Source organism: Ahaetulla prasina, chromosome 2, assembly GCF_028640845.1.
Source record: "Ahaetulla prasina isolate Xishuangbanna chromosome 2, ASM2864084v1, whole genome shotgun sequence".
In the NCBI taxonomy this organism is placed as follows: domain Eukaryota; kingdom Metazoa; phylum Chordata; class Lepidosauria; order Squamata; family Colubridae; genus Ahaetulla; species Ahaetulla prasina.
In genome coordinates, this window is record NC_080540.1 from 28,630,856 (window position 1) to 28,657,639 (window position 26,784).

At 47.1% G+C, this 26,784-nt stretch overlaps 1 protein-coding gene across 1 annotated transcript; it reads right to left on the reverse strand.

The window, feature by feature from the left end:
- Positions 1–7,978: 7,978 nt before the first annotated feature.
- On the reverse strand, positions 7,979–24,468 carry LOC131191782 (major histocompatibility complex class I-related gene protein-like). Its single transcript, XM_058170244.1, has 6 exons — positions 24,196–24,468; positions 21,290–21,565; positions 14,109–14,384; positions 11,999–12,283; positions 11,165–11,242; positions 7,979–8,590 (listed from the first exon to the last, which is right to left on the reverse strand). The coding sequence occupies exons 1-6, from the start codon at positions 24,371–24,373 to the stop codon at positions 8,502–8,504; spliced, it is 1,182 nt and encodes a 393-aa protein (XP_058026227.1). The 5' UTR covers positions 24,374–24,468; the 3' UTR covers positions 7,979–8,501.
- Positions 24,469–26,784: the final 2,316 nt, after the last annotated feature.

Below are 26,784 nucleotides of genomic sequence, written 5' to 3' on the forward strand. Positions count from 1 at the left end.
GCAGCCTGCGGAGCTGGCAACGGAGTCGGACAGCGATGAGGCTGAGGAACAGCATGGGCCAGTCCTGGAGGCTGGGGAAGGCCTAGATGAGGGGTCTATGTCAGAGACTGAGGTGGGGCCAGGGCCATCGGGGAGTGAGGTGCAGACTCCAGAGCCTCCAGAGACTGACAGTAGTGAGGCAGAGGAACAGGAGAAGCCTGTTCTTAATCCACGCATGAGAAGAGCTGCCAGAAGGCAAGAGCAGCTCAAGCAAAGAGGATGACTCGGGAGTAGGGCCAAGAGATGATTGGCCCTTCCCATAAGGCTTAAAAGACTAGCAATGGTGTTTGGGCTTTGCCGGAAAACAACGTTGATAGCTTTGTCTTATTGCATTTATTTTGTATCGGTGTCTTCTGAACTTTTGCCAAGAAAGGCCTTTGGCAGTTTGCCTAATTGGACCAAGATTGGTGATAGGACTGAGGAATTTGTGTTGGGAGGAATTTGCTTTAATTTAGTTGAACTACGCTGAGAATGAAGTAATTCTCAGCTGTTCGAATAAATGTTTGTTTTTACACAGACTGAGTTTCCTACTACCTACTTGGGCCTGGGTCACAACACTTTCCCTACCGGTTGGCAAATGTGAGCGCATGCTTTGGGGTCACTAAGAGTCAACCCTGGCTTGATGGCACATAATCAAATGCAAAGGAAAGATTTACCATATAAATATTCACAGTCACGACTTGAACGTTGCTATGATTAAAAAAAGGTATTTACCAAATCACTCTGATCACTGCCAAAGAAAGGCATGACACAAACTCGTAATCCATACTAATTAGGTAAGATAGTGGCATTGCATACAATAGAACCAGGGAGTTCCAAATTGGTCTAATGGTTAAGGCACCAGGCTTGAAAGCAGGAGGCTGTAAGTTCAAGTCCCGCCTTAGCAATGAAAGCCAGCTTGGGTAACTTTGAGCCAGTCACTCTCTCAGCCCAACATACCTCACAGGGTTGTTGTGGAGGGGGGGGGGGAAATATGAAGAGGAAGGTGTGTTTGAATGGTTTTGCTGCCTTGGGTTATTTGTAAAAGTAATGAAAGTGGGATACAGATAAATAAACCCGTGGCTGAAAATGTGCAAAAGAAATTTTATCACCTTTATATGGCTACTGATATAAAAAAACCTCACAAGTAGCTGGTTTTATAAAAGATAATTTATTTGTCGACAGTTTTGCATGTTTTTATTCAAGAAACAAGTATGAAAAGAATTAATGCTTTGTATTCAAAATAATTTCACAATTGAATGAAACAATAAGTAATTTACAACTCATAAACATATCGGATTTCAAAAATTTAATAAATAGAAAACATGAAATACACAGGAAGAAAATGTACATATTTGCTAAGAGCCAACTTGACTTGATGGTATATAATCAAATGCAAAGTATGGATTTAGCCATGTAAACATCACAGTTACAAGTTAAATAGCTGCTACAACAAAAAAAATGTCTTAGCGTGGTAATGAAATGTTCGGAAATCAACCACAAGCTAGAACGAACCTTCAACCTCATCCTACACCTGAGCTACAGATGTTCGCCACTATTGCAAAAATGTCTCTGGCAGGAAACAAAGCTGTGAGATGTAGCGCATAAGACACAATGCTAAGGTGAGTAGTCCCATCAGCACTTGAAAAGTTGCCTATGAAAGGTTATTCATGTATCCATTGTATTTACCATATTTTTCGGAGTATAAGACACACTTCCTCCCCCCCCCCCAAAAAAAAGATGGTGAAAATTTGGGTGCGTCTTATATACCGAATGTAGCCCCGCCCACTCGCTGGCCCCCATCCTTTGGCCTCTGCCTCCCAGCAATTTACCTCCTTGCAGCAAGCAGCAAACAGCCCGTTTCAGATTCAGCACAGTCTGATTAGCACAAGCAGCTGATTGTCGATTGGATCGGCTTCCCAACCCTCAGCTGTTTCAGGCTGCAGGGATTGCCATGACCTACGGGCCTACGTTGTTTGCTGCAAGGAGGCAGATATTTTTTTGTGTGTGTGCTAATCAGGCTGTGCTGAAAATGAAAATGAAACTAAAGCAGGCTGTTTGCTGCAACGAGGCAAATTGCTGTGAGGCAGAGGCAGATTTTTTTTTTTATTTTCCTACCCAAAAAAGGTAGGTGCGTCTTATAGTCCAAAAAATACAGTATATAGGTGCCCATCTTACAGACAAAATGACTTTGGGCAGTGTACAAAACAACTAAAACTAATATATACAAACAAATATTAAATAGGGGCCTCTGTGGCTCAGACTGGTAAGACAGTCTGTTATTAACAGCAGCTGCCTGCAATTACTGCAGGTTCAAGCCCCACCAGGCCCAAGGTTGACTCAGCCTTCCATCCTTTATAAGGTAGGTAAAATGAGGACCCAGATTGTTGGAGGGGCAATAAGTTGACTTTGTATATAAATATACAAATGGATGAAGAGTATTGCTTGACATAGTGTAAGCCGCCCTGAGTCTTTGGAGAAGGACGGGATATAAATGCAAATAAAAAAAAATATTAGTTTTAAAAACTTTTAAATCATAAGAGACACATGAGTATTTCTCCTGTTTATATGGCTGTGCATCTCTTTATCTAGCTCTCTGATCGCCTTTCTGAAATGCACTGCTTTAGAGATAGCCCTCGTTTAAAAACCCAACTTGGACTAGAATTTCAGTTGCTGGTCATTATGTGCAAAAGATCAAATGACTGCACTTTTTAGCAATATCAGTTTCAAGTAATCCCAATTGTGGTCATTAGGCACTTGTTAGCCAAGGGCCTCCTGTGTTTCTTGCCCTGCCATGTTCACTTTCAATTCAAATCCCCCCCTCTCCATCTATCTATCTCCCATCTCGGGCCTTTTGGCTGCCCTGCACCCTATGGCCCTGTGAGCTGCTGCCCCCTGCTGGCATTTGCTAACTTTTTCCTCCTACTACTGACAGGAGGCATGGGGCCTAACCCTTCCCAAGCTAGGTCTGCCCGCCCCCCAAGACACAGAGCACAAACACACACATAGACGGACGTGTGTCTGTGCAGGCTGTCTGTCTGTCTCTCTGTTGCAAAGCTCTTTTTTATCTGAAATAAGAGAATGTCCAAGTCCTTCTGCAGATTTAATAATAATAATAACAGAGTTGGAAGGGACCTTGGAAGGCCTCCTAGTCCAACCCCCTGCCCAGGCAGGAAACCCTACACCATTTCAGACAAATGGTTATCCAACATTTTCTTAAACATTTCCAGTGTTGGAGCATTTACAACTTCTGGAGGCAAGTTGTTCCACTTATTGATTGTTCTAATTGTCAGGAAATTTCTCCTTAGTTCTAAGTTGCTTCTTTCCTTGATCAGTTTCCACCCATTGCTTCTTGTCCTGCCCTCAGGTGCTTTGGAGAATAGCTTGGCTCCTTCTTCTTTGGGGCAGCCCCTGAGATATTGCAACACTGCTATCATGTCTCCCCTAGTCCTTCTTTTCATTAAACTAGACATAAACTAGACATTTTTTTTAATGCTACAATTTTTTTTTTAATTTACATTTATATCCCGCCCTTCTCCGAAGATTCAGGGCGGCTTACAGTGTATAAGGCAATAGTCTCATTCTATTTGTATATTTACTGTAATGTATCTTTAAAGTTTTGGAGGGAAATTTGGCCGGGAACATGCACGTTGCTGATTGGTTATTGCTTCAGAGAAAACTGTATATAAAGAGGGGTTTTTGCCGGACGTTCTTTGCTGGGTTCACTATAAACTAAAGAGCTGTTGTCACTCACTGGTCTCCTGCCTCTTTATTGCCCGAATCTAACATTGGCGACGAAGGTGGGATCCTGAGGCAGTGAGATCGGAAAAAGAGCTGAAGGAGCGGAAAAGGCGCGAACCCAGCCAGTCTCAAGGACGGAAAGTAGCGATGTCCAGCTACACACCGCCACCGCCATTCGACCCAGCAAAGGAGAAATGGGGGTCATACATGGCTCGTTTCGAGTGTTTCCTCGAAGCAAACGAACTACAAGGGGTTTCGGACAACAGGAAGCGAGCATACTTCCTGAGCCACTGCGGTCCAGAGGTCTTCGATACCGCAGAGTCCCTTTCAGAGCCAACGCCGGTACAGTCGGTACCGTGGCAAACACTGCAAACGGCACTTCGAGCACATTACGCCCCAGTACCCTCAAAGTTCGTCCAACGGTTCGAGTTGAGGCAGAGGGTACAGTGTGAAGGCGAATCGATAAGCGTGTACATGGCGGCGTTGAGAAAAGCCGCGAACCACTGCGAGTACCGAGATTTGGAGGACTCCTTACTCGAACAACTCATTTGCGGGGTCAGAGACATCCGATTGCAAAGGCGGCTGCTGTCTAAAAGCAACCTGACCCTGGCATTAGCCTTGGACGAGGCTAGGGCTCATGAAATGTCTACCAAGGCGGCAGAAACCTTGCAAAAGCCGAATGCACCAGGAGCCGGAGCGAAAACAACTCCGGTCCACAACGAGGAAGTCCAGGCCGAGTCGGAAGGTGAGGAAGAGGAAGAGGTTTTCCACACCCAGAGGCCGGGGAAAGAGGACCGGAGTGAATGTATGAGTTGCGGGGGCCAACACCAACGACAACAATGCAAATTCAAGGACGCGACGTGTCGGCGGTGCGAAAAGAAAGGTCACATAGCGCAGGCCTGTCGAGCCCCCCAACCTTCCCGCCAAAAATTCAAACCGACCAACCAGAGCGCGGGAACCGCGAAGCGGCCCGGGATTGGTCCATTCAAAAAGGGCGCGAAGTTAAACCAGACCAATGCAAGAGTGGGCCTCGCATCGACGCGGCTACAGAAAAAGATTTTTACAAAGATACACATCGAAGGGGTGCCTTGCAAGATGGAGGTGGACACCGGCTCATCTATCACAATGATGTCATGGGACACCCTCAAGAGAGACTTGCCAGCCATCGCGAAGCGCCGGTTACAGTCCCAGAATCTAAGAGTGCAAGACTACCAAGGAAATCGAATTCCTGTGCGAGGGGGAACGTCAGTCCAAGTCAAGTATGGACAGCTCAAGAAAACCCTGCCAATCACCATAGTAGACGGAACCTTACCGAGTTTGCTTGGACTTGACTGGTTCCGAGCTTTGGGCATGGGAGTGACTGGGGTATTCAGAAACGAAATCGACCTCAAGAGTGAACTGCTGAAGGAGTTCGAGGACGTTTTCGAAGATTGCCTGGGCAAGTACGAGGGGACCCCTATTTCCTTCAATTTAGACCCACAAGTTGCCCCTATCAGGTTGAAGGCTAGGAGGGTTCCATTCGCCCTAAAGCCCAAGATTGACCGGGAACTGGACAAACTAGTAAACCAGGGGATACTGGTGCCCGTTGATCACGCAAAATGGGAGACACCTATAGTCACCCCAGTCAAACCGGACGGGTCGGTCCGGATTTGCGCTGACTATAAGGCAACGTTAAACAAAGCATTGCAGAAGAGTGCATACCCCGTCCCGGTAGTGCAACACTTACTGCACTTGTTAGGACAAGGGCAAGTTTTTGCCAAACTCGATTTGGCTCAAGCCTATCAGCAGTTACCCGTAGATAGCAGTACAGCCGAAGCGCAAACAATTGTCACGCACCACGGCGCTTTCAAATGCACCCGGCTCCAATTCGGGGTGAGTGTAGCCCCGGGGTTGTTTCAGAACCTAATGGAGCGACTATTGCAGGGTCTACCCGGGGTGGTACCGTATTTTGACGATGTATTGGTGTCAGCCGAAAATTTGGTGGAACTAGGGGTACGACTAAGGAAAGTTTTGGGCATTTTCAGGTCTGCCGGGCTTAAAGTTAAGCTGAACAAATGCCAAATCGGGGTAGGATCCGTAGAATTCCTGGGCTACAGAATAGACAGGGAGGGGATTCACCCCACGGAGAGCAAGGTGCGGGCCATCAGGAAGGCCCCAGCCCCCAAAAATAAAACGGAGTTACAGGCATTTTTGGGTCTGGTCAACTTCTATGCGGTATTCCTAAAGAACAAGGCAACGATAGCCGAACCGCTGCATAAATTACTGGCAAAGAATGCTGCGTGGTCATGGGGGAAAGTGGAAACTAAGGCATTTGAAGGGGTAAAAAACCTGTTGTCTAGTGATAGCCTCCTTATTCAATACAACGGCACGTTGCCATTAGTACTAGTCTGTGATGCATCTCCCTACGGGGTGGGGGCTGTGCTCAGCCATAGGTTACCGAATGGAACAGAAGCCCCTATAGCATACTACTCCCGAACAATGTCCTCGGCCGAAAGGAACTACAGCCAGCTGGATAGGGAGGCATTGGCTATAGTCTCAGGGGTAAAGAAATTTCACGAATATGTATTCGGCCGAGATTTTGAGATAGTGACGGACCATAGACCCCTGTTGGGACTCTTAGCGGGCGACCGCCCTACGCCCGTGGCACTTTCACCCAGACTGACCCGATGGACTATCTTCCTGGCGGCATACTCATACAGATTGATCCACCGCCCTGGAAAGGAGATGGGGCATGCGGACGCTCTGAGTAGATGCCCGTTACCAGAGACTATAGAAGATCCAGCCCCAGGGACACCCGTCCTGCTGATTGACTCTTGGGACTCTGGCCCCGTTACTTCCAAGGAAGTGGCGAGGGCGTCTTACAAGGACATTACCATAAGGACTGTAATTGGATGGGTGCTGAGGGGATGGCCCGCTGCGCCGGGCGAGCGTTTCAAAGACTTTGCGAAAAAACGAGAGGAATTATCTGTTCAAGGGGGGTGTCTGTTATGGGGGGATAGGGTGGTTATCCCGGAGAAATTACGGAAAAAGGTACTGGAACTGTTGCATGTGGGCCACCCGGGTATAGTTAGGATGAAGAGTTTAGCAAGGAGTTATGTGTGGTGGCCTCTGATGGACAAAGAAATTAGCGACAAGATAGGGAGATGTCAACCCTGTCAAGAGTCAAGGCCACTACCCCCCACGGCCCCTATCAGAGAATGGGAGAAACCACAGGGGCCATGGTCTAGGATTCACAAAGATTTTGCCGGGCCATTTCATGGGCAAACCTTTTTAATTGTAGTAGATGCCTACTCAAAATGGTTAGAAATCATTCTCATGAAATCCACAACGGCAGAGGCTGTCATCTCAGTCCTGAGACACCTATTCGTAACCCATGGGTTGCCTGACACCCTAGTATCCGACAACGGCCCGCAATTCACGGCAACACAGTTTGAGGGGTACCTGGCGGAGGAGGGCATCAGACATGTCCTCTCGGCGCCTTTCCACCCGGCGACAAACGGACTTGCAGAATGTTTCGTTCGGAGCGCCAAAGAAGCGCTCTCTAGGATAAGGCCAGGCGATTGGCAAATAAAGATAGATACCTTTCTTGCAGTCCAACATAGAACCCCTTGTGTAACAACTGGCCGCAGCCCTGCGGAACTATTGATGGGACGGAAACTCAGGTGCCAATTAGACCGACTAAACCCTACCTACACCCCAGATGGGTACAAGGGGGCACACGGGAAAACAAGGGAAATGACAGTCGGTGACCTGGTGTGGGCACACAACTATAGCGAGGGCCCAACCTGGTTGAAAGGAACTATTATTGGGGTAACAGGGCCGAAATCATATCTTGTAGATATGGAGGATGGCCGGGTTTGGAGACGCCACATAGATCAAATAAGAAAAAGAATAGCAAGTAACAGAGAAACAAATCAGCCAGGCCCTGACTACCAAATGTTTGAATTCACAGCTGACTCAAACCCGGGGCGAATGGGGGACTTATCTGAGGCCGATGAAGTCCAGCGACACCAACTGGCTCCTCCGGAAGACAGCAGGGACAACTCTGCAAATAATCCAGGGCTGGATAGCCCAGGGGAGGAGCTTGGAGGAACTCACAGTCCCTCCGGCCAGCTCGACTCACTCCCAGAAAATGAAGTGCGCAGGTCCGAAAGAGTTAGGAAACGCCCTGCCTACCTGCATGACTACGTAGAGAAATAATATGTTAATTTTTATGTAAATATGGGTACAATGCGTTCTGGGAGGGGAGGAGTGTAATGTATCTTTAAAGTTTTGGAGGGAAATTTGGGCGGGAACATGCACGTTGCTGATTGGTTATTGCTTCGGAGAAAACTGTATATAAAGAGGGGTTTTTGCCGGACGTTCTTTGCTGGGTTCACTATAAACTAAAGAGCTGTTGTCACTCACTGGTCTCCTGCCTCTTTATTGCCCGAATCTAACATTTACAAAGTCAACTTATTGCCCCCCCAACAATCTGGGTCCTCATTTTACCTACCTTATAAAGGGAGGAAGGCTGAGTCAACCTCGGGCCGGGCTTGAACCTGCAGTAATTGCAGGCTGCTGTGTTTTAATAACAGGCTTCTAACAGCCTGAGCTATTACGGCCCTTAACAATAACAATTACTATAGAAAATCCTAGTGATGTTTCCTTCAATTAAATGGACCCCAAAGTTCCATAGTCTCGATCTTTCTCATGGTTTAGTGGTGCAAATTCTGGTCCCAGTTTCGGTTGTAAAACAAAGACTACCTGTAATCCATCCCTGTTTCAAGATCATCGTCCGACGTGGTGGACTCGTCTTCGTCTTCTTTTTCCTTTTTCTTCGCACAGTATCCTGAAAGGACAAAAAGAAGAAAAAAAAATGCTCAAGATGTTCTTTTTTTTTTTTTAATTTACATTTATATCCCACCCTTCTCCGAAGACTCAGGGCGGCTTACAGTGTATAAGGCAATAGTCTCATTCTATTTGTATATTTTTACAAAGTCAACTTATTGCCCCCCCCAACAATCTGGGTCCTCATTTTACCTACCTTATAAAGGGTGGAAGGCTGAGTCAACCTCGGGCCGGGCTTGAACCTGCAGCAATTGCAGGCTGCTGTGTTTTAATAACAGGCGCCTTACAGCCTGAGCTACCACGGCCCCTTCCTCCCCTTCACTGAAGCAGGGTGAAAAAAAATAGGTCAAAAACAGATTGTCCTTTAGATAAGAGAAAGGTGTGCAGACAATGGAAAAGGTCAAAGGTCACGATTTCACACATTATGTCAGTATTGAGGTAACCACACGAGTTATGCTGCGAAGTAAGAAATGCTTGCAGGAAGCCTGTAACCTCATCCTTTAGGAGAGGGGGGGGGGAGCAAGATGTCTAAACTGCTTTTTAGCAATAAGAGCCAATAACGGATCAATGTTGATGTGATGCTATATTTCCGTGGGTTGTTTTTTTTTTCTAGTTTGTGAGAAGTATAAAAATGCTTTTTTGTCCATAAGGAAACTGTTCAAATGTTGATATCGATCTGAACCTATTTTGTTTGCGCAAATAAAATACATGTCAAGGTTCCAGAAAAACCTCTTCTGCATAAAAAAAACTCAGAAGCCATTGTCTTTCAGAGTTCTTTACTAGCATGAGGAAACTGGCACACGATGAGTGAAATTCCAAAACTGAACTTCCGGATTCTTTTCCCAGTTATACAAACCCCAAGAGTCCCACCCCCCTGACCCCTTTGATGGTCACATGGTCCCACGTTCTCCCAGTTCATTCGAATATCTTCTCGCCACTCTTCCTGCAGATGTGAACACCATCCGACCTTGACCGCTTGAAGAATGTTACCATACCCCTCAACCCCCCTTCTTCCCCTCAGGGGAAAAATGTGGCAGCGTCTGGAACCCTAAAGTCTAGTATGGTTTCCAGGCCTGACAATACAGCTACCTTTGGTTCCAAGATTTGGGTCTCGTTATTTCCTGCAACATCACCTTCAAGTGTGAGGTGTCATCGGAAATCACACAGTGCTTCCCAAAAAAAAGGGCCGCAGAACTTTTCTTGACCATCCCAGAAGATCCATGATCAGTGACTAAAAGATAGGCAACAGCCCTAACCAGGAATGAAGGACATGACACTGTGCATTAAGTAGAAGAGCCAACTGGGTGTATTGATCAAGGCGTCGGGACTAGAAAGTGAGAGATTGTGAGATTGAGTTCTCTTTTAAGCCAATCGGGGAACGTTAGGCTAGTGGGCTCCAACCTTTCTGGCTTGATGACCTGGCTGGGGTGGAAGGTGGAGAGAAGAGGGAAATCAGGCTGTGCGAGTGGTGGGCCAGCACGCACAGCTCGACTTGCACAATGCGCTTGCGCGCATTGGCCAGCCATTCACGCGGCCTAGTGTCCATGGCCCGGTAGTGGTCCACGGCCCTTATTTAGACCTCTTGTGGTCTACAAGTCACCTTGTAGTGAGCTAGGTGGCATAAATAAATAAATAAATAAATAAATAAATAAATAAATAAATAAATAAATAAATAAATAAATAAATAAATAAATCTCTCTTCATTTCTCTAAATTACAAATCCTCTGAGAAGTCTCTCTCTCTCTCTCTCTCTCTCTCTCTCTCTCTCTCTCTCTCTCTCTCTCTCTCTCCTTAGAATACTGTTTTTCAACACTGGCAATTTCCAATGTGTGGACTTCAACTCCCAGAATTCTACAGCCAACATGGCCACTGATGAGAATTCTGAGAGTGAAATCCACACACCTGAAGTTTCCAAATTTGGAAAACAGAGCCTTCAAGCAGGATAGGATAGGATAGGATAGGATAGGATAGGATAGGATAGGATAGGATAGCAGAGTTGGAAGGGACCTTGGAGGTCTTCTAGTCCAACCCTCTGCTTAGGCAGGAAACCCTACACCACTTCAGACAAATGGCTATCCAACATCTTCTTAAAAACTTCCAGTGTTGGAGCATTCACAACTTCTGGAGGCAAGTTGTTCCACAGATTAATTGTTCTAACGTCAGGAAATTTCTCCTTAGTTCTAAGTTGCTTCTTTCCTTGATCAGTTTCCACCCATTGCTTCTTGTTCTACCCTCAGGTGCTTTGGAGAATAGTTTGACTCCCACTTCTTTGTGGCAAGCCCTGAGATATTGGAACACTGCTATCATGTCTCCCCTAGTCCTTCTTTTCATTAAACTAGACATGCCGAGTTCTTGCAACCGTTCTTCATATGTTTTAGCCTTCATTCCCCTAATCATCTTTGTTGCTCTTCTCTGCACTCTTTCTAGAGTCTCCACATCTTTTTTACATCGTGGCGACCAAAACTGAATGCAGGATTCCAAGTGTGGCCTTATCAAGGCATTATAAAGTGGTATTAAACCAGAATGGCAATTCCCTCTTTCTACAGACCCATCTGAAGCGTGGCAGCATACTTACCAATACATCCAAAGAATACCACCGATAGAATGACACAAACCACCATTCCTCCCCTTCTGAAATACACACTCGTTGAAGCTGCAATGGGAGGAGAGGAAAAAAGAGTTTCCTTCCTGAAATGTGACTGAAATATTTGCATCCGTTTCTTTTTTTCGAATGTTATATACTCAATTTGGCATGAAAACTCAAAGAATCCTAGGCTTGTAATATCCATAGCCTACATTCTAATTAATATGGGTACAATATTCTTTCTCTTTTATTTATAACCCCACCTTAATAAGGCCCTTGTGGCAGGGGTGAAATCTAAAAATTTTCCCTACTGGTTCTGTGGGTGTGGCTTAATTGGTGGGTGTGGCTTGGTGGTCAGGTGACTGACTGGGCATGGCCAATAATAAAAATAATAAAATATACAAAACTTAGGAGCGCACCGGTCTACCTTCTTTAAAAATAGAGGCACCAGTCTACTAGCCGCTTACAGCGCTGATCAGTGTAGTGCGGCCCTTTGAAGCACCACGGCAGTCATTTAAGGCCGTTTGCAGCTATATCACCACCGAGAGCTTCAGGGACAGAGAAGAGGAACAGGGAGGCGTGGGCGGTGGGGGGGGGCAGGGATTTTTGCTACCGGTTCTCTGAACTATCCTCTCCCCCCATCACTACCGGATCGCGCGATCCGGTCCTAACCAGTAGCATTTCACCCCTGCCTTGTGGTTTTCAAGGCTTGCTCCCTCTCTTGTATTATACATATACCCCTGTTTGTGTTGCTGTAAATATGCCCCACCCATATTCTTCCAGAGAGAGTCTGCCAGACCCCCCTGTCTTTCTCCGGCCTCTCACCAGCCTCTTCCATGGCTATGTCCAGTGGCTCTTGCAGGCCATCGTGCTCCACATGACACCGGTAGCGGCTCCTCTCTTTGGGATCGATCCGGATGCTGAGCCAGTAGTAATAGGTCCCATCCGAGTTGGGGGCCACGGACCCTTGGAGGGTGTCTTCCAGCCAGACCTCCCCGTCCCTCCTCCAGGAGGCATCGATCTCCCTGGGGTAGAAGCCATGAGCTCGGCAGAGAAGACTTTCCATGCCGTCAACCTCAGTCCTGCTGCTCATCGTCACCACTGGGGGCTCTGCTCCGGTGTAGAGAATGCAGAGAATCGTCAGGGGGGGGGGGGAAGTCATTTGTTCACAATGTTTGATCCCGAAATTCGCCATCTCCAAATATCTGCATCCTGGTGATGCAGCTATGGGTCTGCTCCGTGGCTCAAGGGAAGTTCCTCGGGGAACTTCCCCCAAAGGATGGAAGGATGTCTGGGACTGCAACACCTCCAGAAAAGCCATTTCCATAAGAGGCATTTTTTTCTCTGGAGTCAAGCACAACACCTGGGGCCTGCAGGGAAACAATCATTCAGTTTTCTTGGCGACAGTTGTTGTTTGTTGTTGTTAGTTGCGAAGTCGTGTCCGACCCATCGCGACCCCATGGACAACATTCCTCCAGGCCTTCCTGTCCTCGACAGTAGTTATTTATATAAAAAACGTTAAGCAACACCTATCTCACTATATAAATGATAGGTGCACAGTGCCTTACGTGGTTAAGACTCTGGGCTGGAGGTTAGCAAGCTCACGTTCGAGACCCCGCTGCATAGTGGAGTGAGCTCCCGTCATTCACTCCAGCTCCTTAACAGGGATATGAAAGGAGCCCCCAACTGGGTGTTCCCTGGGCAACAGTGATGTCACTGGCTAATCTTTTCAAGACAGAAGCACCTTTTTTTTTTTTTTTTAAAAAGCACCTTTTTAAAAAGGTGCTTTCAACACCTACGGGGACCATCTAAGTGTAAGCCGCCCTGAGTCTTCAGAGAAGGGTGGGATATAAATGTAAATTTAAAAAAAAGTGAGTAAGGTTGTGTTTTTCTCCTTTTTTCTTTTGCATTTTTTCAATCTCCCTAGTGGTCTCCCATCCAATTGCCAAGCAGGCCCAACACCTAAGAGTAGGAGTTTCCCAATTCTTCTTTCCTTCAATAACCTGCCACCTTTTTCTGGTTATTCTGCAAATTAGGGCCTCTGGTGGCTCAGGCTGCTAAGACAGTCTGTTATTAACACAGCTGCTTGCAATTACTGCAAGTTCAAGTCCCACCAGGCCCAAGGTTGACTCAGCCTTCCATCCTTTATAAGGTAGGTAAAATGAGGACCCAGATTGTTGGGGGCAATAAGTTGACTTTGTATATAATATACAAATGGATGAAGACTATTGCTAACATAGTGTAAGCCGCCCTGAGTCTTCCGAGAAGGGCAGGATATAAATGCAAATTAAAAAAAATGAGACAACCAGCTCTTTCTTCCGTTGCAGTATTACGTACCACCCAATTAAGACTCCGGACCGTAAATAGACACCTGTTGTGCCTCGTCTGCTTTCCCCGCAGCCGGGGCCTTCTTATCTGCTTCCGAACGCTGAGGAATGTCCTAGCATGCCTCCCGGCCCCAGCCCTGGCTCCATGCCCAGACAGGCTGAGGAAGAAGAAGTGCCTCCAGCCCCCAGCCCTGGCTCCATGCCCAGGCAAATGGAGCAACTAGACCCCTCCCCCTCCCCCACAGCATGTGAGCCTGAGGAAGGTCAATTACCAACAGCTGCAGACTGGAGTGACCCTCGCTTCAGGAGAATTGATAAGCAGCATCAACGGAAGGAAGGGAGGGGCAGGCCGGGATAAGTGCTGAGTCATGGAGCCACACCCCATGGCCTATATAAAGGATCTGCTTTCTGGCATTCTCTGAGTCAGGCAAAGTCTAAACATATCTTGCTGAAATCACTTTCTGGTCTCCTGCCTGCCTTGAGAACTTTGCTAGGACTTTGGCAGAGCTGCAGAGGCACGCCTGATTCGGATTTCCCTGACCCGGCCGTCAGCGGAGGAGTGGGACACGACAACACCCTCTCCTCATATCCAGTATTGCCGTCCTTACCCTTCCTTCCTCGAGCTTCTGTGTCGTAGTCCAGACATTTCTTCAGCCAGGCGAAGCACTCCCCTTCCAGGTAAATCTTCTTGCGCCAGCCCCTGTCAAACTCGGCATCCCATTTCTTCTTGATCATTTCGGCCTCAGCGTTGGCTGCTGTCCAGTTGAGGGTGGCCTTGTTGAAGCTGAGAAAGTCCTTCCCGTCGTAAGCATAGAGGTCGTACCCTTGTTCGCTCCCGTCTTCCGCCAGCTCACAGCCATACAGCCGCTGCCAGACATGAAGCTCTAAAAGGGAGCAGAATTAGTCAGCCGTCACCGCGCACTTATGCGAGATCTGTCAGAAAAAGGAAAAACTCTCCATCCCTGCTTTAGCTCCGGTTTTCTGATTCCCTGACCAACCTAGAGGAAGGCAAAGGAAAGGAATGTTTGTCTACTCTTCCCATCACCAGTGCGGCAATGTGCCAGTTTTTTTTTTTTTAAATAATATTTCCAAAGTTAAAATACAAAATAAAAGTGGGGGGGAAGGAGGAAACAAATTAAGAACCATCCAACCCTAATAATATTTATTATTTTATTATTTTTATTTTTTTATTTTATTTTATTTTTTATTATTATTATTATTTGCATTTATATCCCGCCCTTCTCCGAAGACTCAGGGCGGCTTACACTATGTTAGCAATAGTCTTCATTCTATTTGTATATTTATATACAAAGTCAACTTATTGCCCCCAACAATCTGGGTCCTCATTTTACCTACCTTATAAAGGATGGAAGGCTGAGTCAACCTGGTGGGACTAGAACCTGCAGTAATTGCAGGCAGCTGCTGTTAATAACAGACTGCATTAGCAGCCTGAGCCACAGAGGCCCTAATAAAAATAGAAATCCACGTGTACAAAAAAAGGAACAAACGCTGAATATATCATTCACACGGACATTGAACGGAGAAAGTCCACCCTGCTTAAATGCTGATAGATATATCAAAAGTATCGGATTTGTTTTCCTCCCCTTGTATAACAGGCCTCCAAACTGTTATAAACTTCCCCATCTTTCAGAGAACTTTCTAAACCCGGATAAAGGGTCTGTTTTCTAGGATCACGATGGCCTAAATCTCTCTCCTTCAAAATGGGTGAGTGCATGTACAGAAACCGATACAAATGCATCCAGGCCCAAGGACAAGCTTCCCGATTCTGATTTTAAGCAGGACAAAAGACACACGATTTGCAAAGTTTTATTCAAGCTTAGAAAGAAAGCAAAAAGCAGGTTGGGGGCGTGGTCAGCCAAGCCTTCTCAAAGCGGGCAAGTTCTTTGACTTTCTCTTAGAAGCAGTGGGTGGGCTGCTACCGGTTCGCCCCAGTTCGGGCGAACCGGTAGCAGCGGTGGCAGGAGGCTCCGCCCACCCGCCTGGATGTCATGAAATATGCTCTGCGCATGCGAGCCGGTAGCAAAGGTAAGTGAAACTCACCACTGCTTAAAAGTGAATCTCCTCCCTCCTCCAGGTATTCTCCAGAATATTTTAAGTAAGCAAATTATATAATACTGTGTCATAGCATAGGGGAACATGGGAACATGGCCCACTACCGGGCAGCAACCCATTTGGAACTGGCTCATATGAGCAGTGGGTAAGTGCCTGCCCAGGAGCAGCTCCACCTGCATGAGCAGTGAACAAGTGCCTGTATGTGCACAGCTCCACTTGTGCTCGCACACGAAGCTCCATTTGTGCAAGCGGCAGGTGCATGCGCCTGCTCCTCGCACACATGGAGATGTGTTCACTTGCGGGCGTGCCTCTCGCTCACACAGAACCACCCCCTTTTCCCCCTGCCGGGCCACTAAGCTGGAAAAGTCGGGGACTGCTGGCATAGCATATTTGCACCCCTTCCTTTGATGTCTAATTACTGGTCCTATCCCCCGTTTCCCATTCTAGAGCTCAGGAAAAGTTTATGAAATTAATTAGTATTACCGTTCATTACCCTAGACTTGGGGGGGAGGGAAATGTCAGATGACCGGCAGGTAATTCTCTGGTTTGTAAACCTTTGATCTTGGTCTGGCTGTTGATCAGAAACCAAGATAGCATAGTTCATCCATCAAAAAAAAACACAGCTTACATGCGCCATCGACTTTGTAGGATATTTAGCTGCCGGTCAGAATTTCATTGTTCAGCTTCTTCTCTCTTGGCAGATGGATTAATCCTGTTTATAATAGATTAATCCATTTATCACTAAGCAGCAAACAAAATAAGAGACAACATTCCATTAAAGCAAATCGACACACACAACTAAAAAGAAGTCAGATTAGGCCCCCATAAAATCTGAAATCCCACACTGCATACAACCCCACCAGATCGCCACTAAGTTACATCTGAGCCCTAGTATTTGGGGGAAGAGCCTGAGATAGTGGTTAACCTTAATCCTAACCATCCTAGTTTATGTTCTTATCACCAGAGCAAATATCAACTGTTTTGGTTGATGGTTTTGAATGGATGGAAAGATGTTGGAGAGTCAACTAGATGCCACAAGATGGGAAGATGTAACTTCCCAGAATTTTTATCTAGATCAGCCGTCTCCCAAATTTGGCAACTGTAAGATTTGTGGCCTTCAATCACGCTGGCTGAGGAATTCTGGGAGTTGGCGTCCACAAGTCTTAAAAGTTGCCAACTTTGGAGACCCCTGGTCTACATCATTCCATACAGAGGCAGAAAATCAGATACAGGTACTCTTGGACTTATAACCATTCATTTAGCGACCATTCGCTTAGGGCCGGGTTATTTACGGGACCGCCTACTGCTACCGATTGCCTCCCACCGACCCGTGCGCTCGCACAGAGAGGGACTCCTCAGGGTGCCGTCCGCCAAGCAATGTCGGCTGGCGGCCCCCAGAGGAAGGGCCTTCTTGGTGGGGGCTCCCACCCTCTGGAACGAACTTCCCCCGGGACTCCGCCAACTTCCTGACCTTCGGACCTTTCGCCGCAAGTTGAAGACATACTTATTTATTCGCGTAGGACTGGCATAGAATTTTTAGTAGTTTTTAATATTTGGATTCTAATTTTATTTAATGGGTTTTATTGTTTTAAACGGATTTTAATTTGGCCTTATATTTAATAAGTTTTTTAATTTTTGTTTTTATTGTGTACTTCTTTATTGTTTTACTTGGCTGTGAACCGCCCTGAGTCCTTCGGGAGAAGGGTGGTATAAAAGTTTAATAAATAAATAAATAAATAAATAAATAAATAAATAAATAAATAAATAAATAAATAAATAAATAAATAAATAAATAAATAAATAAATAAAATTCAAAGTTACAACAGCACCGACACAAGTGACTTTATTTAATTTACATATTCATTCATTCAATTTCTGTAGCCGCCCAAGTCAATCAAGGGACTCTGAGCGGCTTACAATTCAAAAATTATAAAACCATTTAAACAATTTTAAAAGACATTAAAACAGTAAAAGCGCCCACAAAATAAATGAGCATAAACGAGAGCCATGATGATTAACGAACTAATAGTAAAACCAAGTAAGGGCGCTCTTAACACATTCCGAGCCCCAAGTACAGAGTCAAGTTTTTAAAACTTGGTGAAAAGGGTTGGGACTATTCTAAACTCTGTTGGGGGCTTCAACAGAAAAAGCCCATTTTCTAGTTCCTGCTAGTTGACACTCTTTGGCTGATGGGATTTGCAGCATGCCTAATCTGTAGGATCTGATTGGAGTGATAGAAACTCTTGGGAAAAGACAGTCCCTTAGGACAGGGGTTGTTGTGACCCAGGTTCCTGGACCCGGACTCCTGGACTCGGATGATTCAGAAAGTGAGGGAGAAGACCTGGCAAGCCCTGCTTCTCTTGAGCCCTCTCCCTCCCTGGCACCCACTCAAAGGGAGGAGGAGGGGCCGGCAAGGCCTGATTCTCTGGAGCCTTCTTCTGATTTGGCAATGCCCCAAGAACAGTTTTGGAGTGATTGCAAGACTGCGCAGAGGTGACCGGCGCGCGCAGCAGAAGCAGAGTTGGGATAAAGCCAAGTAATAATTGTCATGCAGTGACATCTGCAGAGACTATAAATAGGAGGCGGGACTTCCTGGTTTTTTGTCTTGGACAAAGCAATGAATTTGCGCGGGCAAACTGTATCAATGGAGGGAAGAATATATTCGTGAGTAATTCTGGCCTTATCTATAATTTCCTCATTATCTCCAGAAACTTGGCAGGCCCGTGGGTAGACATGGCCAGGACATCTATCTATGTAAATAAAAGGAGAAAAGGAGGCCTCTGACTGACTCTTTGCTGGGAGTATTGGGGGGAGGGAAACAGAACAGGGGTCTCCAACCTTGACAACTTTAAGACTTGTGGACTTCAACTCCCAGACTTCCTCAGCCAGCAAAGGTGGCTGAGGAATTCTGGGAGTTGAAGTCCACAAGTCTTAAAGTTGCCAAGGTTGGAGACCCCTGCCGTAGGTAACCTGGTCCCACAGGTTGTCACACAGGGCTTTTAAAGTGACAAGCACCGCATTGAATGGCCCCTGGGAACACAATGACAACCAGTGCAGCTCACGGTGTGTCACAATGTGCCACGTAGCTGGCGACACTTTGCAGCAGTTGAAGTTTCCAAAGGTTCTTCAAGAGCGGCCCCATGCAGAGAGTATTACAGTAATCTAAGACAGGGTTCTTAGTAATCTAAGAAATCTAAGTAATCTAATTACTACAGTAATCTAAGACGGGTTCGAATCCCTAGTGCTGCCGTGTAATGGAGTGAGCTCTCGTTACTTGTCCCAGCTTCTGCCAACCTAGCAGTTTCGAAAGCACGTAAAAATGCAAGTAGAAAAAATAGGGACCACCTTTGGTGGGAAGATAACAGCGTTCCGTGCAGCCACATGACCACGGAGACGTCTTCGGACAGCGCTGGCTCTTCGGCTTTGAAACGGAGATGAGCACCACCCCCTAGAGTCGGCAACGACTAGCACGTATGTGTGAGGGGAACCTTTACCTTTACCTAAGACAGGGGTCCCCAAGTGGTTTGCTGATATGCGCAAGCATGTGAGCACAGGCACCCCCCACTCGTGCTAGCATTGCCGTGAGTGTTGCATAGGCGCTCATGGCCCCGTTTGCATCACATGAGCACTCGCGGTCCCATCACGCACTTGCAGTTTGCGTGCAGATGCAGAGGTGCGTAAAGACGCCTGCACCTCCTCCCTCCCCACCAACCCAGAAGGATTGGGGAACCCTGATCTTGAGCATCCCCAACTCCCAAAGGAAGCCCTTCCACTCCTCACTGACAGTCCTAGCAGCAGCTTATTGGAGGCCAATTCCAGTTATCAGCTTCCGCAGTCTCTGGAAACCAGTTGCTGGGCTCATTGATTCAGCCATTCAGTTCTGGGTGATTGTCCCATCCACTCCTCTCCCAGTATTTCCTCTTCACTATATTTCCATTGCCACTGCCACCATCATCCTCAGTCTCAGCTTGGCGCCTCTGTTTTCCTAACCAGGATAAGTCCAGATTCTGCTGCTTCCCCTTCATCGGTCCTTGAAAGCTGCATGGACCTTTGGCTTTGGCTTGGTGTCTCTTGTCTCTGGTCTCCTGCTGAAGGTCCATCCTTAGGAATTCTTCAGCATCGCTGTTGCTACGGATGTAAACACCACTAGTTCTGGGCTTGGCTCGGCACCGCCAACCTCCAAGCTACAGCTGGAGGTCTGACCTCATTATGCCTTCGCCTTCGCCCTTGCTCTGAGCCTTGTGTCCACATTTCCAGCCCCAACTCTGATTCCCAGCTGGAGATCAGATCCTGCCATGCTTTCGAACTTGCCTCAATGGCCTCTGACACCAGCTCCATGCCTTCAACCATCAGCCTTGCCACCGGGCAAGTAGACCTGGACAAGCAAGGTAGAAGGTAGGAAGTGGGTGTGCAATGGGGTGATAGGGGTTCATCCTCTTTTAATGACCCCATTATCCCTTGCAGGGTGGAGTCTGAGCAACTGAATGGAGCTGAGTGTTTACTGGCCGGATGCCCTTCCTGTTGCCAATGCGGAGTTATATTCAGCAGGTATATTCGCAGTGTGCCCAGAGAGAGAAATATCTGCTTCTACCTAGGATTGAAGTCACAGCCTCCTGATTATGAGGCGAGAGGTCCACCTCTAGGCCACCACACCACTCTAGTGGGATGATAGCATAGGTGGGTTTCAGCAGGTTCTGACCAGTTCTGGAGAACTGATAGTGGAAATTTTGAGTAGATCGGAGAACCGGTAGTAAAAATTCTGACCGGCCCCACCCCCATCTATTCTCTGCCTCCCAAGTTCCAGCTGACTGGGAGGAAATGGGGATTTTGCAGTAACCTTCCCCTCGAGTGGGGTGGGAATGGAGATTTTACAGTATCCTAGATAGATAGATAGATAGATAGATAGATAGATAGATAGATAGATAGATAGATAGATAGATAAATGGACAGAGAGAGAGAGAGAGAGAGAATGTTGTTGCTCTACTTAAACATGTTTGTGTGTATAATGAATTTTATTAGTGTTGTATATCGATGATTGCATGAACTCTGCAGATGTCATATGCTAAATAAATAAATAACAAATAAGACCTCTCCCTAGCCAGCCCAGCAGCTGGTGGCTATAAAAACTGAGCAGAGAGGTGGCTGGGTGTGGTGGTGTTGGAGCGGGTGAGAGAGGGAAAGTGTTTGTTTGGGAAACCAAAACAGCCTGAATCAGCCTATGTTAAGTAGAGGCATTGCTATTCTCCAGAAGGAGGGCTCACAAAGTAGTGGAGGAACAGAATTATAGTAGCTAGGGGAAAGAACAGTATGGTGAACCAGTTTAGCCTTTGAATACTTGTAGGTGTGTTGTCTAGACCAGGGGTCTCCAACCCTGGCAGCTTTAAGATTTGTGGACTTCAACTCCCGCAAAGCTGACGGAGGAATTCTGGGAATTGAAGTCCACAAGTCTTAAAGTTGCCAAAGTTGGAGACCCCTGGTCTAGACTCTAGAGGTCAGATGGGTTTATGTTGGCTCTCCAGGGTTTTGGAGGCCACTAACCTGGATATACAGTACAGGTTATATACAGAATATACATGCATATTCTGTATACAGAATATACAAGAACCAGTGACACCAACTAATATAATGCTAAAAATAAGCATATGGAGGATGAGAGCATGTTTTTCCCTGTGTGTAAATCAGACTGGCCCAAGGATGTGAGATTTCCTGGCCTTACCTCGGCTCTGGTTGTTCTGCTGCAGGATATTCTCCAGGTCCTTCTTGAACCGCTGCCCAGAATGGGAGGCTCTCTGGGTCATCCAGTTCCAGAAGTTGGGGTCCTCTTCCTCCATCTTCTTCATCCAGGGGGCTCGGGGCATGGCCCGCTCGGTGATGCTGTTGTAGGAACCAGCAAGGAAGCCGTCCCCATAGCCCAGAGCAGTGAACTGGGGCAGGTCCCCAATGGGTTCTGATAGAGCAGTGTACAGATAAAGCAGAGAATGGGTGTGTCCATCTGGAAAACAAGGACAGAGTTTCAGGTATGGCAGGAAGGAGCACTTCCGCACCTTAACGTGGTCATTTGTTGAGGGCCATCAATTCAGTCTTTTATGATCTCAGATTTTTTGGAGACAGAAACAGTTACAGGAAGATCTCGACTTCCTGTATGTGTTGCCTTCTAAATGCGTCACTGGGTGGTGTGCCTTGTGATTCTTGACGAGTGTATCTTGTTTTTTTTTATGTATACTGAGCATATGCATCAAAGACAAATTCCTTGTGTGTCCAATCACACCTGGTCAATAAAGAATTGAACTGAATTGAGTTATGAGACTGCCTTTGAATGATTAGGATGTAATTATTTCTGATTGTTTTGGGGGAGGTTAGGAATTGATGAGAATTGTAGGAGTATAATTGAGTTAGGAGGGAAATTTTTTTAGCATATGTTTGTTTTATTTTTAACTATACCTTGTGTTTGTTCCGGGAAGCCGGGGGGTGGTGGTTTGTGAAGGGTGGGGGGAGGAGGGATGGGGGGGGGAGGAAAGGGGGAAAAAAAGTTTTGTAAAACTTTTTCAATAAAAAAAAAGAATTGAAGTGAATTGGATTGGATTGGATTGGATTGAATTCTATTCTATTCTATTTTTTTATTTACATTTATATCCCGCCCTTTTCCGAAGACTCAGGGCGGCTTACAGTGTATAAGGCAATAGTCTCATTCTATTTGTATATTTACAAAGTCAACTTATTGCCCCCCCAACAATCTGGGTCCTCATTTTACCTACCTTATAAAGGATGGAAGGCTGAGTCAACCTTGGGCCGGGCTTGAACCTGCAGTAATTGCAGGCTGCTGTGTTCTAATAACAGGCTCCTAACAGCCTGAGCTATCCACGGCCCTATTCTATTCTATTCTATTCTATTCTATTCTATTCTATTCTATTCTATTCTATTCTATTCTATTCTATTCTATTCTATTCTATTCATCTATTCTATTTTCTTGTACACTATATGCTTCTCTTTGCTACCAGGAAGACGGGCTAAGAGGCCCTGGGGGGCGGGGGGAACACTACCCAACAAGGAAAATAAATAATAGAAGAGAACAAACAAAAGAGAAAATATTTTCATAGTTGAGGGCGTATCTAAACATACATCTATGTTTGTCCAAAGTCCACTTTCTATTATTCTGGCTAGATTCCCAGACTTTTCCTACACTCTCTGGGGACTTTCCAAAGCCACCTGAGATCCTCCCATTAACAGGTGCCCTTTTCTTCTGTTCTCCCATTGGTTGTTCCCCCAACACACCACCGACACACCTCTGACAACCAAATACCTGACTGTCCTTTATCAGGGAGTGCTGGCGGGCCAGGTGCCACATTTGATCCATCTATCAAATTTAAATGGCCACCCATCTCACCAAAAGTTAACTAACTCTAGGCTGCCTCTAACACCAATGAACATATCAGAATCAGAATAGAGCTGGAAGGGACCTTGGAGGTCTTCTAGTCCAGCCCACTGCTCAAGCAGGTAATCCTATACCATTTCTGGTATAGGATTTAGATCGCAAGATCTAAAATGGACAGCTAACATAAAAAAAGTCATTAAAAAAGCACAACAAAGAATGTTCTTTCTGCGCCAACTCAGAAAGCTCAAACTGCCCAAGGAGCTGCTGATCCAGTTCTACAGAGGAATTACTGAGTCTGTCATCTGCACCTCTATAACTGTCTGGTTTGGTTCTGCAACCCAAAAAGACAAACACAGACTTCAGAGGATAATTAGAACTGCAGAAAAAATAATTGCTACCAACCTGCCTTCCATTGAGGACCTGTATACTGCACGAATCAAGAAGAGGGCCGTGAAAATATTTACAGACCCCTCACATCCTGGACATAAACTGTTTCAACTCCTACCCTCAAAACGACGCTATAGAGCACTGCACACCAGAACAACTAGACACAAGAACAGTTTCCCCCCCCCCAAGGCCATCACTCTGCTAAACAAATAATTCCCTCAACACTGTCAAACTATTATTAAATCTACACTACTATTAATCTTCTCATCGCTCCCATCACCCATCTCCTCCCACTTATGACTGTAACTTTGTTGCTTGTATCCTTACGATTTATATTGATATTATTTCCTGATTGTTTCCTGATTGCTTATTTGTAGCCTATGACTATCATTAAGTGTTGTACCTTATGATTCTTGATGAAGGTATCTTTTCTTTTATGTACACTGAGAGCATATGCACCAAGACAAATTCTTTGTGTGTCCAATCACACTTGGCCAATAAAAATTCTATTCTGTTCTATTCTATTCTATCCTAAAAGAGATTTTTGCAAGACTTTTTGCGATGCCAGCGGCGGTGGAAGGCTTGGGCTGAGACCCACGGGCGTTGCAGTCTGGCTCCCTTTTGCGGGCTCTCGGATCCCGTCGCACCTGCCCACCTGCTCCACGGCGCTCGCGACTCGTGGCTCCGTTCCTTCCTCTCGCCGCGTCCACCCCAATGGTTTTGTCCTCGCAGCTGCAACAACCATCCTGGCGTGCTGGCCAGGCGGGGCAAAAGGAGAGGAGATCGACCCTAGCTAAGCCCACCCTCCCCGTCTCTTTTTTCCGCCGCCCACGGTCGCCACGCGCGCTCTCCCCGCCACTCACCGGAGCAGCCGCTGCGCAAGAGGAGCCAAAGAAGCGCCCGGAGGTGGAAGAGGCGCTTCGCCGTCCCGCCGTCTGGAGCCCCTGGGAGCCCAGTTGCTCTCCGCTCCCCGGACCAACGGGGGATCCTTCCTTCGGCGAAGTTCCAGGGGATGCGGAGGAAAGGATGCAGGCGATCCATAAGATCGAGCCCCCGACTGGCTCTCGCGAACAACCGCCTTGAGGACTAGTCTCCCGGGTATGCAGGTCCCGAATAAGCGCTCCGGCTGATGCAAAAGCCACACTTGGCCAATAAAAAAAAAATTCTAAAATGTGGCGTGATAAGATCGCTCCGCCTCCCCGCGATTCGGCGAACCCCGCCCGAGTGGAAAGTACCAGGTGCGGCCGCGGCGGTGGAAGGAGACCTGCAGTTGCTGCTGCTTCCCCCATCCCTAGGCGATTCCCCTTGGTTTTCCCACTTCGGCTCTTCTGGCGGCTTCCCGGTTCGTGAAAGTATTTCTTTGGCGGGGAGGTGGTCTTCGGCTTCCAACAATTCGTTTAGTGACCGTTCCAAGTTACAAGGGCGCTGAAAAATGGGATTTAGGACGGTGGTGGGTTTCAAATTTTTTTTTACTACTGGTTCTGTGGGTGTGGCTTGGTGGGCGTGGCATGGCTTGGTGGGCGTGGCAGAGGAAGGATCCTGTAAAATCTCCATTCCCACCCGACTCCAGGGGAAGGTTACTGCAAAAATCCCCATTTCCTCTCGATCAGCTGGAATTCGGCAAGCAGAGAATAGATGGGGGTGAGGCCAGTCAGATTTTTTACTACCAGTTCTCCAAACTACTCAAAATTGGGCCTCTTGTGGCTCAACAGGCTAATGCAGTCTGTTATTAACACAGCTGCCTGCAATTACAATTACTGCAGGTTCGAGTCCCACCAGGCCCAAGGTTGACTCAGCCTTCCATCCTTTATAAGGTAGGTAAAATGAGGACCCAGATTGTTGGGGGGGCAATAAGTTGACTTTGTATATAATATACAAATGGATGAGACTATTGCCTTACACAATGTAAGCCGCCCTGAGTCTTCGGAGAAGGGCGGGATATAAATTCAAATAAAATAAAATAAAATAAATCCACTACCGGTTCTCCAGAACTGGTCAGAACCTGCTGAAATCCCCCTCTGATTTAGGAGCATTTTTCATCCATAACAGTTGTGGCAGGAAATATCCATCTGGTTCAGTTCCAAGCCGGGAGACACACTGTGCCCCTTCTCCCGGGGTGAAAAAATCCAACAGGTTCGGGAGAACCGGTGGAGGAAATTTTGAGTAGTTCGGAGAACCGGCAAATACCACCTCTGTCTGGCCCCAGAGTGGGGTGGGAATGGGGATTTTGCAATATCCTTCCCCCAGGAATAGGGAGGGAATGAGGATTTTGCAGTATCTTTCCCCTGCCACATCTACCAAGCCACACCGTGCCCACCAAGCCACGCCCACAGAACCAGTAGTAAAAAAAAATTGAACTTCACCGCTGCCCTCTCCTTGGAGCTGCCCTTCTCCCTGGATGTCAGTTTTCCTCTGGAGGAAAGCTGCCAGTCTGTGAACAAAATGCTTCCTAGGGATTGGCTCCAAGGAAGCCATTTCCATCTTGCTTCCCCACCCACCAATGCAGATAAAACCCCAGTTTTGTTTCAAGGGGCTTCCTTTTAAGTAGCTTCAACTTTGCAGTGGCTTGCACACTGGAAAGGAGCTGTGTGGAAGAGCAGTTTAATAGTGGTAAGTGAAGATAAGACTGTTGTGCCTCGTCCGCTTTCCCCGCAGCGAGGCCCGTCTTATCTGCTTCCGAATGCTGAGGAATGTCCTAGCATGCCTCCCGGCCCCAGCCCTGGCTCCATGCCCAGACAGGCCGTAGAAGAAGAAGTGCCTCCCGGCCCCAGCCCTGGCTCCATGCCCAGACAGGCCGAAGAAGAAGAAGTGCCTCCCGGCCCCAGGCCTGGCTCCATGCCCAGACAGGCCGAAGAAGTGCCTCCCGGCCCCAGCCCTGGCTCCATGCCCAGACAGGCCGAAGAAGAAGAAGTGCCTCCCGGCCCCAGCCCTGGCTCCATGCCCAGGCAAACGGAGCAACTAGACCCCTCCCCCACAGCATGTGAGCCTGAGGAAGGTCAATTACCAACATCTGCAGACTGGAGTGACCCTCGCTTCAGGAGAATTGATAGGCGGCAGCAACAGAAGGAAGGGAGGGAGGGGCAGGCCTGGATAAGTGCTGAGTCATGGAGCCACACCCCATGGCCTATATAAAGGATCTGCTTTCTGGCATTCTCTGAGTCAGGCAAAGTCTATCTTACCTTGCTGAAGTCACTTTCTGGTCTCCTGCCTGGCTTGAGAACTTTACTAGGACTTTGGCAGAGCTGCAGAGGCACACCTGATTCGGATTTCCCTGACCCAGCCGTCAGCGGAGGAGTGGGACACGACATAGACCACTTAATGATGTTTGGGTTGCTGAAAGGTGATTCTTTCGGGACTACCCTTGAAGACAAGGCAGAAGCTACAGCTGGTCCGAGATGCTGCAGGAGAATAAGTACAGGCGCATCTCAGTTTACTTGGAGAATGCCTCCAAT